This window comes from Cimex lectularius, unplaced genomic scaffold (assembly GCF_000648675.2).
Source record: "Cimex lectularius strain Harlan isolate CLEC.00 unplaced genomic scaffold, Clec_2.1 scaffold183, whole genome shotgun sequence".
Taxonomy (NCBI): domain Eukaryota; kingdom Metazoa; phylum Arthropoda; class Insecta; order Hemiptera; family Cimicidae; genus Cimex; species Cimex lectularius.
This window is the reverse complement of record NW_019392802.1, coordinates 759,922-776,640: the sequence shown is the minus strand read 5'-3', so window position 1 is coordinate 776,640 and position 16,719 is coordinate 759,922. Positions and strand designations below refer to the sequence as shown.

The following is a 16,719-nucleotide window of genomic DNA, read 5'->3' as shown; positions in this document are numbered from 1 at the left end:
GTCCACTTGTTGTTCCTTGTTTCATTTTTGTTATAAATATTTATTTAGAAATCGTGAGATGCCGTCTGGTGTGATGTAGGTTTCAGGAAAACATTGTCTTTACCGTGCCAACGTTCCGATCTTTATTGAGATCATCTTCAGGGCCTGGTATTTAAAACATTGTTTACATATTACAATTACATTTTGGATGTGGAAAAGTGAATTTATACAATGCAAAATATATTTTATATATTCAATCAAATGTTTTTCTGAAACCTACATCACCCCAGACCGCATCTCACGATTTCTAAATAAATATCGATTAACGGTCACTAATCACCACACGTTATAAATATTTCTTTTTTTAGTGTATTTGACCATTATTAAAAGAATAAAGGAGGTGATTTCTTAAAATAGGTAAATCTCTGAGCGTTCTGATTTATAAGTCATCAGTCACTGTGGGCCTGGTATTTCCGTTTAAGTAGTAAATACAAAAATGACGACACTGATGTTTTCATACGAGTGATGATTATATTTTTATGATTTTCGACATTTATCAAATATGAAAAGATACTTGTATAAATTTTGTTAACAATAATTGTTTTAAATTAATTTTCAAACAAGAAATAAATCAAGCATTTTTCTTAAGATTTGGCAAAAAGAATCACGTAGAAAGTATAGCAGTATCATTTAAAATCATAAAAAAATAAAAGAAATATTTATAAGTACAATAATTTGTTGAAGTAGTGAGGAGCGGTCAAGAATGAGATAGTTTAGAAAAACACATTTTTTATTTTTTGGCCGACGTTTCGACCTTTATTCGGGTCTTCTTCAGGGCATAAAGTGTGGTGCTAGTCTTGTGGTGTCATATTGGTTTTGGTGAAAGTCTTATCTTTCTGAACTACCTCATTCTTGACCGCTCCTCACGATTTCAACAAATCATGAAAACAATGTCACTAAGAAACAAACATTGTTGCCAAATATTGTCAAAAATTGATATTTCATCCCCTCATTTTGTAACTGAATTCCGTTTAAATTATTTAGTTTTTGAAAGATTGCGCAAAAAGAAGTAGATAACAAATTACGGGATAAACATATAAAGCACAATCACTGTGACATTTCTTGCCATTTGTTCACTTGAAATTGGGCATTTTTGGAAAAATTCCGGGGCAGACAAAAAATCATATAAAATCTATATGTATTCCGATCAAAACAATTAACACGTTTCTCACACGCGATTTCGAGTACATCTATCCTTTCCCAGGAGTTTTGAAAATATAATTAATAATTTAAAAAATTAACGAATGTGAACATAAAGTATTATTTACAATATTTTTTTCAATTTACGAGATAAAACATGGTCTGTCCGTTCAATATCACAATATAACCTCCATCCAGTTATATTACACAGTTCAGCCAACACAGTCACCCTGTTAACCTAAATTTTTCATAATAATATAAGCAACAACAGTTGAAATTGTCAATATTTAAAAATTATCATGTAAACAATTCTACGTACGATGTCGATGATCATAACTAACTAACGTAATTGCAATGATTTACTGGAATTTTTGCATATATGGTAGAAAACTTGACCTACGAAGGATAACTGGAATTTTATTGAACTTGAAGCCTTTACAAGGTTCATTATTGTAAATATATGTTCTTATTTGTTAATTTTGTAAATTATTTTAAACGATTTCTATGTCTTGATGATGGGGATATATTCGCAGAAAAATTTGGGAAGGATAATGCTTGTCTTTTCTTTCAAATTGGCCTTATACTTGATTTTGAACTTTTATCCTATCTTTCAATTAATTAAGGTTTTTAGTTGAGATAAAAAGTCAGTGTCACGAGCGGGATTCGAACCCACGATCTTCGCCTAGATACGCTGTTGCTGTACCACTTGAGCTATCGTCACCTCGATCCACTCGGGCATTTAACTTCCCATCTCAACCCCACCTTTTGAATTTTCCCTCCTTTTTTGTCATTTTTATCTCAACTGAAAACCTTAATTTATTGAAAGATATTAATTGGTCAAGCGGACCACGAAAACTAGTGAATTTTATTCTATCCCTGATTAATTAAAATATTTAAGTTAAATACCATTTATATTGGAAAAACACATAAAAGTATCATATTTTTTTTTAAATTTTCAAAAGTTGACAAACATGTCCATATAAATACAGTATTAAAACTTATGGTTTCAAGTATAATGAAATTACAATTGAAATTTGCAGTGAACGAGATCAAACATCATGTAAGCAACAATATTCGTATACCTAAATCAACAAAAAATTACCAACTGATAAACATACAATCACTAATAATTGCTTGTATGTACAGTCAACATGACAGGATATTTAGATTGATCATCAAGAAAACTGGGATTTTTTTATATCTCTGAAACGACCTGGTTTCCTAATGTCAAAAGCTTTTTAAGCATCCATAGTGGGCGTCTGGTTTAGAGGCAGGTTTAAGGTTCAGACAACGCTAATGAGAACCAGCGAGACTAAGCGACCCCAATTGTACTATAAAGCGAGTTTCAGAGCTTGGGAGTCGGTGTAAATGTGAAAACTTTTCAATTCTTTTGCTGATCGGACCTGGGCGAGGCCATCGTTCGCGTTCCCACTGCCGCAAGAGCATATCAAACACAATCTAATTTTTTCCCTATTGTTATAAATCACTTTCTTATAATGTGTAACTTTTTTTTTTTTTAAAGATCTAGGGTTTTAGCTGGCAATTTATAGCTCCTTTCTAAAAATTCTTCTTTTGCCAATCCCTGCTCCACTAAAAGCATCTTATATGCTTCTTCTATTAGGACCGAATTGAAAATAAATGTCGTTTTTAGAAATCCACGAGGATGCAAACTAACCTTCCCATAAATAAGATTTTACAGGCCCTGCCCATCGTTAAACCGGCCGGCTTTAAGTTAAAAAAACAAGATACAAAATCGATCTCCTGCGGAAAATTGGCAAAGTTTCTCCCTCCGGTCAACGCCGTACCTCGGAGGATGGAAGGGATCAGGCTAAGCTCTCCCAGCTCAGTCCTTATCTAGTGACTGTTCCGGCAACATGCCTCCTCTATCATTCTCCGCTACTATTATAATCGTACGTCAAATATATAAACATTTACGTAATTTTAACCATTAATTTATTTAGACTGTATATAAAATCCAATATCATCGATTAACCAAAATAAAAATTAATTTTTACTGTGACATGAAAAATACAACACAGTTTTTTATTAATTTGATATAAAAACATTTTTAAAAATAATTTTATTCTACAGAAAAGTAATATAGACTTAGAAATTCATGCACAGCAGAAGCTCAGCGTACAAACATTTATGTAATTTTAATCATTAATTTATTTAGACTGTATATAAAATCCAATATCGTCCATTGACCAAAAAAAAATTAATTTTTACTGTGACATGAAAAATACAACACAGTTTTTATTAATGTGATATAAAAACATTTTAAAAAATTATTTTTTATACTGAAAAGTAATATAGACTTAAAAATTCATGCCCAGCAGTATCTCAGCTTACAAATATATAAACATTTAGGTAATTTTAATTTTGGTTAATGTGTGATTAACCAAAAGAAAAATTAATTTTTTCTGTGACATGAAAAATACAAGATTTTTTATTAATTTGATATAATTACATTTAAAAAAATAATTTTTTATACAGAAAAGTAATATAGACTTAGAAAATCATGCACAGCAGAATCTCAGCGTACAAATATATAAACATTTACGTAATTTTAATCATTAATTTATTTAGATTGTATATAAAATCCAATATCATCCATTGACCAAAATAAAAATTAATTTGTGCTGTGACATGAAAAATACAACACAGTTTTTATTAATTTGATATAAAAACATTTTTAAAGATAATTTTTTATACAGAAAAGTAATATAGACTTAAAAATTCGTGCACAGCCAACTCTCAGCATACAAATATATAAACATTTACCTAATTTTAACCATTAATTTATTTAGACTGTATATAAAATTTATTATCATCCATTGACCAAAATAAAAATTAATTTTTACTGTGACATGAAAAATACAACACAGCGTTTTATTAATTTGATATAAAAACATTTTTAAATATAATTTTTTTATACAGAAAAGTAATATAGGCTTAGAAAAGCATGCACAGCAGAATCTCAGCGTACAAATATATAAACATTTACGTAATTTTAATCATTAATTTATTTAGACTGTATATAAAATCCAATATCGCCCATTGATCAAAAAAAAATTAATTTTTACTGTGACATGAAAAATACAGCACAGTTTTTATTAATTTGATATCAAAACATTTAAAAAAATAATTTTTTATACTGAAAAGTAATATAGACTTAAAAATTCGTGCACAGCCAACTCTCAGCATACAAATATATAAATTTTTATGTAATTTTAACCATTAATTTATTTAGATTGTATATAAAATCCAATATCATCCATTAACCAAAATAAAAATTAATTTTTACTGTGACATGAAAAATACAACACAGTTTTTTTATTAATTTGATATAATTACATTTAAAAAAATAATTTTTTATACAGAAAAGTAATATAGACTTAGAAATTGACGCACAGTAGACTCTCAGCGTACAAATTATACATTAAAACAATATTTTTTAACATTTATATATAAAGTATATATTTATATGATATATTTCTTCAAAATTTCATATAACCTAGTATTTTCTATCATTTCTGCTTATATAGATATGGTTAGGGATGGTTAGTTTATAATGTATCATATTTTTCTTGATGTAAGATTATATTTAAAAAATAAATAATTCTACGTATATTGTTACCCGCTTAGAAGAGGCGATAACTTCTTAAGTCCTTTATAAACTGACGCGAAATAACTAAAAGGGTTGAAATTGATCTGGGCATTACTACTCAAAAAACTAAAAGGATATACAAAAACGCTGACTATAATAATGTCAATTAAATATTTCCAAAAAAATTATAAATATGTATGAATTTTATGACATATAATTTTTGATTCAAACCATTTGTTTGCGCATCTGTTGGTTCTAGGGCATTATTGCACCTTTTTGACATAGTCTGCATTAAATATAAGGAGAATTTTTTTTATTCTGGGCTATAAAAATACACTTTAAATATAAAAGATTTTAGTGAAAAAATAGATCAAATACACCAGGCATTACACAAAACAATAAATGTATTAAACAGAACAAAAGTACATGATTTTAATAAAGATATAAGACAATACAAATATTCGGTAATGTTATACATAACAAATCAACTAACGCATATGGACTTAACATCTAATTGCACATTATTTATCACAGGAATTGATGAAACCCGGCAAACACACATTTCCTTTTTACAAATTCACTAGTTTTCGTGGTCCGCTTGACCAATTAATATTTTTCAATTAATGGGTCAAGCGGACCACGAAAACTAGTGAATTTAATAATTTGAAAAATGAAAAAGGAGGGAAATTTCAAAAGGTGGGGTTGAGATGGAAAGTTAGTGTCCGAGTGGATTGAAGTCACGATATTTGACGTGGTAGAGTAGCGGCGTATCTAGCCGAAGGTCGTGGGTTCGAATCCCGCTCGTGACCCTTTTAACAAATGTTCATTATTTTGCAAACAATATTGGTTTGAGTCTTTTATGCTTGTATTTACGGTATTTTAAGTCTAATCTATTATAAATAAATAAATTTCTATACGTATAATTAATTTATGCATGAATTATAAAAATTTACATTCAGTAGTCTAACGAAGTCGAAGTGCAACCATCCATTAATTCTTATAGTAAACTACATAAACTACCTGGGTCTTAGAAAATTTGGATTTAAACAGTGTCAAACCTCTCCAATGTGAGAATTTATTAATGTACATGTGTATGGATCATAGATAAGTTTTTTACTTTTTACTGTCCACACATAAACTTATTAAAGACTGGGTAAAGTCTCCTTAAGATGGCCCATGCTTTTGAGCATTTTTTTTTTCTATGTGTTAACTAATTTTAAGACTGGAATCCCAGATACATTCCAATGTGTTTAACTTTCTTAGCCTATGGTATTGGCAACTTATTTAATTTGACATGACTGACAATGTGTGGTTTGCCTTATGTCATGAATAAATATGGTTGAAGTGTAATTTCTGATATTTCTCTTCCAGAATAGTCTATTATTAAGGTTTTTTATGTTTGTAGTATATATGAAAATATTAGGTAAGCTTCGCTATTTTTCTTCAGAATTATCAGTTCATTATGTTAAAAATAAAAAAATAAATCTTTAGTTAATCGACATCGCTTTCCATGGGGCGAGAACTTGGTGAATAGGCCTTTATAAATTGACGACTAAACCGACCAAAACAATTCTACATACTACTACCTTTTTTTAATAAAAATAAACTAAATATATCGATCGCTTAAATATTTTTAAAAAAGAATATAAACATGTATCTCAAGGAAAAATTAAGGTTATAGTGTAATTTTTGCCATTTCGATTAGTTGGGCAATTCTTTTTTTTTAATCTTTGTAGTATATTAGGTAAAAAAATCATATCTTTATTGAATTTATTGGCAGTACGTTATATTAATAATTTAAAAACTTAGCTTATTTATCGTCATCTTACTCGAAAGAGACTGACCCTCTCTACTGACGTAGTAACCAACCAAAAGGCTTGAAGTATATCTATACTGTTACTTTTTTTTCAAAATATCAATAAATAATCATCTCTAATAATAAAAATAATAGATCGATAAAAGACAAAAAATATCCGTTAATTATTTACACTAATAAGACCAAAATAAAAAGTTAAGTCAATACTTCCATAAATTGAAGCCTTTATCAAATGAAAAGGGGTGAAATAGATCTATATAATACTACTTTTTGTATAAGAAAATAGACTAAAAAGATTGGGCAAATATTATGTATACATAACAATAATAATAATGATGATTTTTTAATGAAAAAATTTGTTCCATGTGTATTTTTCGTTATTTATATCTCTTAGTCGGCCGTTGTTTTATTATTTAATTTTTTTAAATATATATTTGTTGTATGATAAAAAAAAAATTGCCTATCATACATTTATTGAATTTCACTACACCAAATACCTCTGAAATTTTCAAAGCCTGGTTTATTTAATTAATCATTTTTTATTTTAAATTTACAATTTTGACTCTTTAGGATTTAATTATTGAAACAGTCAATTATTGCAAGTATTGTGTTTTTATTGTACATTACAAACTTTGAATTTCGGTTAAATTGGATGCGTTGGTTGGTGGGAAGTGCAGATTATTATCTTCGTGGGGATCAACATCGCTGATCACTCCTCAATAAATAAATTATATATTTCTATTTTCTGCTTAAAGGAAAGTATTATTGTGTAATTTTGTTTTTCATTTTACACATTTTGAAATCAATATTTATCTTACAAAAAAGCTAAATAAATTTAGAAAAGATTGTATATAATTAATTATTCTTTTTATGTAAGGTCTTGATTGAGATAAAAAAGTCAGTGTCACGAGCGGGATTCGAACCCACGAACTTTGGCTAAATACGCCGTGGCTCTACCACTTGAGCCATCGTGCTTTCCCCACCTTTCGAATTTTGAGATGGGAAGTTAGGGCCCGAGTGGATCGAAGTCACGATATCTCAATTGGTAGAGTAGCGGCGTATCTAGCCGAACGTCGTGGGTTCGAATCCTGCTCGTTTGGGTTCGACACTGACTTTTTTATCTCAACTAAAAACCTTAATTAATTGCAATTTTTCTTATATGGAATGATCGTGGCCACATCCCCTGTTAAAAAAAGTCAGTGCCACGAGCGAGATTCGAACCCACGACCTTCTCTACCACTTGAGCTATCGTGACTTCGATCCACTCAGACACTAACTCTCCATCTCAACCTACAACCTTTCGAATTTTCCCTCTTTTTTGCCAATTTTCTTTAAAATAAATTCTCAGCTTACTTACTTATACTTCTTTTTCTATCACTTCAGTAACAGCTCACCGTGGCCACTTCATAAGTCACTGCGAATCGAATCCTGATTACACGACATTTGAAAATGGCAAAAATAGGAAAAATTCAAACGGTTGGAAGGTTGAGATGGAGAGGTAGTGTCCAAGTGGATCGAAGTCACGATAGCTAAAGTGGTAGAACAGCGGTGTATTTAGCCGAAGTTCGTGGGTTCGAATCCCGCTCGTAACACTGACTTTTCTATCTCTTCCAAGACCTTGTATATGTAAGATGTAGATGTAATATTCGGGGTGTAACATACTGCGCCCTTTAAGAGCTATTGTATCCCCCGTGCTCTGCCTAAAGCACATCGGTGAGTCCTATTTCATCAAGAAACTTGATTAATAGGCCCGGCTTCAGTGGTTGAAGCTCTTCTACGGTCACAATACATTTCCTACTGCGGGCTAGTGTAGCTCCGCAGTTTGTTAGTAAATGTGTTGGTGTCTCTTCTGCCTCCTTGCAGAATCTACATGTGCCATCTTGGATTGTTCCAATTTTCTTTAAGTGTCCATTTAATCTGCACTGTCCTGTTAGGAATCCTGTTAGGATTCGCAGTCTGTTCCTGCTTCCTTTGATACATTCTGTGATTTCTTTCCTACCAAAATTGGTTAGAAGATTCGTGGATTGTCTATGTCCAATGAGTGAATTGCAAAGTTCCCTCATTTTCTTTTTGTCCTTCTGTCTGAGATATTCGTTAACAGTGTGGATTCCTATGCCACAGAAGGGTTCGAGTTATATCAGCGGTGTAGCAGTTCCTTACCTTGCAAGGGTGTCCGTCCGCTTCCTCGTTGCCTTCTACTGCCATGTGTCCTGGGACCCAGCAGAGGCTGACTTTGTTCTGCGTACCTAATAAGTTTAATTTGGTTTTGCATTTTAGCTCCATCCTTGAACTAATGATATTTGAGCTTAATGCTTTGATGGCTGCTTGGCTATCTGACATGACAGCTATATTCTTGTTTTTGTACCCTTTACTTCGGTTGAATTGGGTACATCTTTCGATTGCATGAATCTCAGCTTGGAAGATACTGGTGTGCTTTCCCATGGGTACTGAGTATTTGGTTCCAGGTCCAAATGCCCCCGTACCTTCTTGTGTTCTAGATCCATCTGTGTACCAGAGGATGGTGCCATTACCAAGACCTTACATAAAAAGAATAATTAATTGGAAGAAGTAACTTGGTCAGTTGACCACTAAAACATAAATGGATTGTATATAATATTTGGAAAAATTATCCGAAATTAAAAACTAACCAAGACTTCAAATTGATTCATTATCAAACCAATATTGGCATAATTTTATTCATATTTTTCTCGATAGTTAAAAATTCACTAAACAACTGGGAAAAATTTGTAAAGGAAGGGTTTTGTTTTTAAATTTTAAGTTTACTCACAGTCTGATGGTTTAATTAATGGAACAATAGATAAAAGCAAACATTGTAATTTTTGTATGGGCGTTATTTCAGGGTGAACCGATAGGCGATTATTGGTGGGAAGTGCTTATATTAGGACAATAAATCAGATCATCTCTTAGGTCCACTTATCCGCGCTGATCACGTTTCGATAATCGCTTTTTCGTTAAGACTTACCTGTACGAACTTTACTTTGCATAAATCCTAATTGTTATTTCATTTATTTATTCGAAACGGTTGCACCTCGAGGGCTATATTTGCCAAATGAGGTACAAAAATTATAAGAAGTGACTATTTAAAAAATCGAGGTATTTATTTTGGTATTTTAAAAATGTATGTAGAATTTTTGGTATTTTTTTCATTTTTAAATTAATTTTTGACAAATCAGAAACAATAAAAACTTTATGAAATTAATAATTTTGTTTTAACGTTATAAGTAAATACGAAATTAGAGAACAGCAGGTGAAATTAGAAAGACTAGTCGAACATAAAGGTTGAGCATTTTTCATGTTGAATGAGTCATCTTTGGTCCGCCTACTCTCGCTGGTCGCATGTGTTTTTTTAATCGTTGTTTAAAGTCTTTTGTCCAACTGTTGTGGTATTGGTCGCCTTCCGTTTTGATAGTTCGGTTAGTTGATTTTTTTCTTAGGAATGAATTGTATTAGGCGATTGATCAGTTAATGATTTGAGGTTGTTTAAAAAGATATGACGATTTCTGTCCTAGACCGTATTTCCTGGCCATTTGTGGGTTTCAACGTGTGTTTGCTGTCTGAGTTCATATTTCACACAAACGAGAAAGTGCAGGCGTACAAGATAAATGACATGATCACTCTCAACTCTCAAAGCCAAACCGCAATATGATTGCCAATTATACATTTATCTATTATCGTACAATTATCATAACAAATCGCTGAATTAACTTTAAAAGTTATCGTCTAAAAATCATCATCAATCAAAAATCACCTTTTTACAAAAACACCCGATGGTTCATATAACCTCCTATTTGAAATATCCTCGTAAAATAAAAAAATCACTACATATACAAGTTTCCAATTTACAACAGGATCCGCTGTTCAATGTTTGCTAATACCTAATAAATTAAATTGTGAAACGATTTTACTTTCGTGTTTACGTGGGGATCTTTTAAAATTCGCCCTTGACTTTCTTTCTGAATAACTTAACAGGCGGGACTTCGGGGCGTTTTACCCGAGGTGGAAAAAGTTACGCCTTGACCTCGGAGTGATCAACGTTGATTTTTAAGGCGAAAAAAGGATAAAGCGGTGAATATCAGCGACGACAGGTTACCCAGAAATAAACTAGATAAACGGATAAAATTCGGCCTGTCTATATACTTAATCGATCATCATCATAGTACATAGTTTGAAAAAAATATTTCAGATAAATCGCCTTGTATAGTTTTCCGTTTGGGGAATATACACATAATGGCTTAATTAAGGAATTAATTTTTCAGTGTAAAATAAATAAATCGCACCTTTTCTCTAGGGATTGTTTTGTTGGATAACTATAGCTATAAAACAATATATATTTCAAAAATGTTAAATTTTGTTATGTGTGATTTGGAGGTTGTGAGATACGGTCTGGTGTGAGGTAGATTTTAGAAAAACATTTTAACGTGCCAACGTTTCGATCTTTATTGAGATCATCTTCAGGGCTCAAAGTGTTTGTTTTCCGTGTAGATGTGTCATTCTTGTCTTGATGTGTTTTGTGTTGAGAGTGCCACGACAGACAAGAATGACACACCTACACGGAAAACAAACACTTTGAGCCCTGAAGATGATCTCAATAAAGATCGAAACGTTGGCACGATAAAGAAAATGTTTTTCTCAAACTTACGTCTCACGACCTCCAAATAATTACGTAACGGTCACTAAACACCACACCTTTGTTATGAGATTGTTGATATGGGATCAAATAAAAGACTTATGAAATATTATTATGTACAAAATAAAGTAATTCTTAATTTTATGCTTATAATTCTCGTAAAAGGGATAACCTTCTGAATAAGCCTTAATAAATTTCTGTATTAACTACTCAAATGTGTTTAAATGATTATATATATATATATATATATATATATATATATATATACACATATTCTTTAGCATAGATATTTATATAATGAAATATGCTAAAGAATCAAACACTTTATTACTTAAAGACAAAATACATAATTGAAAAATTGGAGTATTAAAAACAAAATTATAGAAAAAAAGTTCTTTACTGTTAACTGATTTGTGTATGCCGAATTTTTCACAGAATATACATACATACATGAGTCCTTTTAAAAAGATAGTTCCTATCACAGTAAGTTGTTTTTACGATAGGGATTTCGAGCTTATAGCTCATCATCAGATTGAAGGTCATCTACAACCACGTCTCTCGACATGAATTGTAAAAGTTTTCTTTCTTTTTCTTGTACAATTCATGTCGAGAGACGTGGATGTACAAGTCCTTCAAACTGATGATGAGCTATAAGTTCGAAATCCGGATCGGTAAAAACAACTTGTTTGGAGTAGAAACTACCTTTTTAAAAGGATTGAACGCCACACTCATTCCACCATTCATCATTCATTTCCTCCTTACATGAGTGTACAATTTACAGTAAATTACCGGCAGGTCTCGACAATCACCCACAAATGTTTTAGGCAATCTTGGAAAAGACCTTGTTCTTATCCGTCGTCCACCCGAGTTTTGGGTCAGGAAGCTGCCAACAGTTAGGTCATTTCAGCCCCCATCGCAATCAGTTCCTAAACCTACTCATTCTTAAAAACGTTCTTTCTTATAAATAATAATATTATAATAGCAGTCATTCAGTTAGGGTGGTTGCTCAATATTCCTCCCCCATTCCACCCTTTACTGCTATTGTATAACTGAACTCATTGGGGGTCGAAATCGGCCTTCACGCCAATAAATACATTCCCTCTCAATACACCTTAGTTACACGAAAACATCATTACTATATGCAATAAAACAACTATGTTTACTCAAACATTTGGAACAGGGGGTGCAGATATCCGATGCCGTGCTAAAGCACGATTCTCATCAGTTGGCATTCCTACACCCTCTCTGTAACGAGCCAAGGAATTGCACTCTTCAATTAAGTGGGACATATCGAGCAACCTTTCTGTTCATCCATTATATTTCTTAGTCCGATTGACCAAATAACTTCTTTCAATTAATTAATCGTTATTTAAGGAATTGGTTGAAATGAAAATTTTAGTATCACGAGCGGGATTCGAACCCACGACCTTAGGCTTTCTCAATATGCTGGAATTGATTATTGAAAACAACATTCATTTAACTTACAAGTACGATAAGAAAGGAAAAAAATTGTGATAGTATTGAGATCTTTTTTAAATTTCCACTGTAGATTTATAAAATAATATTCTTTTTAATGTCTATCACGAATACCTTTTCAATTCTGGCAGAGATTCTTCTCTCGTAAATTAATAGAGGAGGGAAAGGTGGGGGTTGAGATGGGAAGTTAGTGTCCGAGTAGATCGAAGTCACGATAGCTCAAGTGGTAGAGCAACAGCGTATTTAGCCGAGGGTCGTGGGTTCGAACCCCGCTCGTGTCACTGACTTTTTTTCTCTACCAATACCTTATATTAAGATTAGTTAATTGATAAATTATTAGTGCTGAAAATTCCAAGCAAAGGGTTTACCAATATTTACACTACTTTTTATCAATTATTCTTGATTAGCATATATTTTGAGAAAAATATATTTGATAACTATCAAGGTTTAGTATGTTTTTGAATGTTTTTTTTTTATTGGTAGGTATCGCGTATCGTCCGATCTTCGAATCCTCAAACTTTGGTGCGAGTTCTTGATGAATCGGTTCAAATCCCGCACGTCGAATTTAAGCATTTTTCATCTAGAACCATTTATACAATTATTTGTTCATTTAGAGCTTAAAATTAGATTGTTCGGGTCGGATAATAAGAAAAATACAAGAAAAAGGCGTCGGGGTGAGCCCAACTTCCATCTTTCCTATTACTTTTTCACCATATTTTCCAGATTCATCGATCGAAGTTTAAATTCTCATGCGTCCTATGAAAAGAAAACATTTGGAAAACAATTTATCAAGTTTATCGGCGCCTTTTTATTTTTATCTCCTGTTCTAAGAACCAAATGCGTGTCGGAAAGATTGAAGATCGTGAGAATGCCGTCCGCTGAGCCCTCGGACGTTCTGAACTATCGACAGCCCTTAATGAACTTAACTGTCGGCGGGCATTCCAAAACGGTTAATTTAAAAGTCTGACAACTTGCAACGACGGCCGGCAAAGTTAATAAACGATATTCTTTTCCTTGAGCTATCATTAAATCTTTTTTACTGTAAATAATTACGGTTAGATCTTGCCTTTGGGTTATTTGGTTAAACAGAACACTTATAGTTTGATTTATTACTAACAAATACAGAACTAAGCTATTTTATTGTCAAACTATGATAAAGAAACACTGGAAAATGGAAAAAAATTACATATTTACAATTCAATTTAATTTCATTTATACGAACGAAATCTTTAGATGTAGATGTGCTATAGATATACTGCTTTTTTTTACAAATAAAAACAAAGTTACTGTCTACTGACACATTTGATATTGGTTGTGGAATTAATATTAAAAAACGGAAAATTTCAATTTTCAAATTTTGTTTGGGCGAAACCAGGTTCTTTTACAACAACTTTTACAAAAAGTCACTAGTTTTTGCGGTTCGCTTGACCAATTAATATCTTTCAATTAATTAAGGTTTTTAGTTGAGATAAAAAGTAAACGTCACGAGCGGGATTCGAACCCACGACCTTCGGCTAAATACGCCTCTGCTGTACCACTTGAGCTATCGCGACTTCGATCCACTCGGACACTTACATCCCATCTCAACCCCACCTTTCGAAAAATGGCAAAAAGGAGGCAAAATTCGAAAAGTGGGGTTGAGATGGGAAATTAGTGTCCGAGTGGATCGAAGTCATGATTGCTCAGGTGGCAGAGTAGCGGCCTATCTAGGCGAAGGTCGTGGGTTCGAATCCCGCTCGTGACGTTTACTTTTTATCTCAACTAAAAACCTTAATTAATTTAACAAAAGTTTGATCCAAATCCGTTTGATAAACGTTCCAGAAAAACAGATATAAAACGGACCGATTATTTCATTCCAATTTCCCTCCACAATTTTAATGAAAAATACACAGCAAAGAAAACGTTCAGAAGTAATGAATAAATAATGAATTTGTTAACATAGCATAACACATAACAAAACAAGTCCTGATTTATTTTTGATAGATTTGAAAGAAAGATACATTTTTAATTGAAATATGTTCCTTTTCTACTTTTCTCATCAACATAAGTTAGATGCTACGTTCCTATCAGTTTTTCCTTTGCACTGCTTATTTGTAGCATTGGGTTGTCCGAAAAATAATAACAGTCTAGAGCGATGTATGAGAGTACCGTTCAGATAAAGTTTAAACATTTTCGAGAGTGAGACTTTAGCCATGAAGACGAAAAAAGGTCATGGAAGGATTTTTTCCCTAGGTGATGATGTTCTGCAAGCTTTGGCAGAAGAAAATCCCAGAAGAATTGTTCGAGAACTTGCAGAGAATCTTTCAGTTAGCAAATAAATCGACGCTGACCACCTCAAGCCATTTTGGAAACGCGTAAAAGCTCGAAATTTGACTTCCTGATACATTAAACAACCGCCGAAAAATCTTCGTTATGACGTTTGCGCAACACTACACCTCTTTGCAAAACAGAAATGAACTTTTTTTTAAAAGAATTGTTACTTGTGAAGAAAAGTAGATTCTCGATGATAACAGCGGACGTTCTGAAAAGTAGCTCGGAGGAGAAGCATCACCACATTTTCCAAAACCCCCTACTCATAAAAAATGGTGATGGTGACATATGGTGGGCTTCATTTCGGCTCATTTACTTCAGCTTCTTGAATCTTGGGGAAGAAATCAATTTTGAAACGTACCGCTCTCAAATGGAAGCAAATGCACCAGAGTTTGACGTTATTGAAGCCATCTTGGATCAGTTTTACCTCACCTTCACTATTCTCCAGTTCTCTCGCCTACCGACTACCATTTTTTCAGACACCTGGACAAGGTTTTACAACATTAAACATGTATTGATGCAAATGGTGAATTTATGGTGGGCTTCATTTCGGCTGATTTACTACTGCTTCTTGAATCTTGAGGAAACAATCAATGCTGAAATATGATGCTCTCAAATTGAAGCAAATGCCCCAGAGTTTGGCATTATTGAAGCCATCTTGGGTCACTCGGAAAAGGCCGATTCTTATTGCACGTTCATTGGTTATGACTTATGAAATTCTACCTCACCTTCACTATTCTCCAGTTCTCTCGCCTACCGACTACCATTTTTTTTCAGACTCACCTGCATTATTTTCATTATAACCCAATAGTTTCAACATGGAATTTGTCATCTCCCTTTTAACCCTGTTGTGTCGAAAGTCGTTGAAACGGCCTCATCTATTTTAAATTTCACTTACAAAAGGGCTAATTTGCCCGTACGAAAGCTTGTTATGATAACGACTGCTTTTGCAGGTAGGACAATGGGACGAAAGGCCATGTTTGGCATCGTTACATCAGTTTACGTGACGGATTCGCCACGGGAACGAAAAGGCCGTTTTATTTTGCCACCCCTCGACTCGAATGATTTGGCTCGTCATATTGTTCTAGAATCGGCGATTCGGTCGTTTTTCGCATTATTGCGATAACCGTTTCAAAATCGGGCCGACAGTCGTTTTAACGGACGCTTTCCCCTGTCCGCTTATCAGATTTTTTGATTCACCTTTTTTTACGAATTAAAAAACACTCGCGGCTTTTCCGAGAACGACCCACGGGAACGCCTTCGTCGCTTTGTTTATTAAGCAGTCTTGAACTTCATTCAAGCACGGAGGCGTCAAATGAGGTTAAGTTCAGCACGTTATTTCAGAAAAATAAAATTTTCTACACCCAAGGCAATAGACAAAAACTTATAAAAAACTCGAAAATCGAACAATACAAGCTTTACTCTGATCTTCTCCTTTTTATGTCCTTTATATTATGGAATTATTTTAAAGTATCAACATCAATAAAAATGAAAGTTAAAAGGAAAGGCGAGGCGAATGAATAAATAGAGTAATTACTCGCCTTATCCACCCGAAATTGGATCAGTCACAGATATCACCTAAAATATCCGTACGACATACGTTTTAAAGCCTGTAATTTGTTACCGTTTATAATTTTAAAATAAACATCGGATATTATTTAGGAAATCATTATTTACAAA

General features: G+C 32.7%; 1 protein-coding gene across 1 annotated transcript in view; it reads left to right on the top strand.

Annotated features, from left to right (window-relative positions):
- The first annotated feature begins 3,006 nt into the window (after positions 1-3,006).
- The window catches only part of LOC106669075, an 89,863-nt gene continuing 76,150 nt past the window's right edge, over positions 3,007-16,719 (top strand). The window contains exon 1 of the mRNA XM_014398336.2: positions 3,007-3,089. Coding sequence (XP_014253822.1) covers positions 3,054-3,089 — 36 coding nt within the window. The 5' untranslated portion in view covers positions 3,007-3,053. The remainder of the gene's footprint in view (positions 3,090-16,719) is intronic.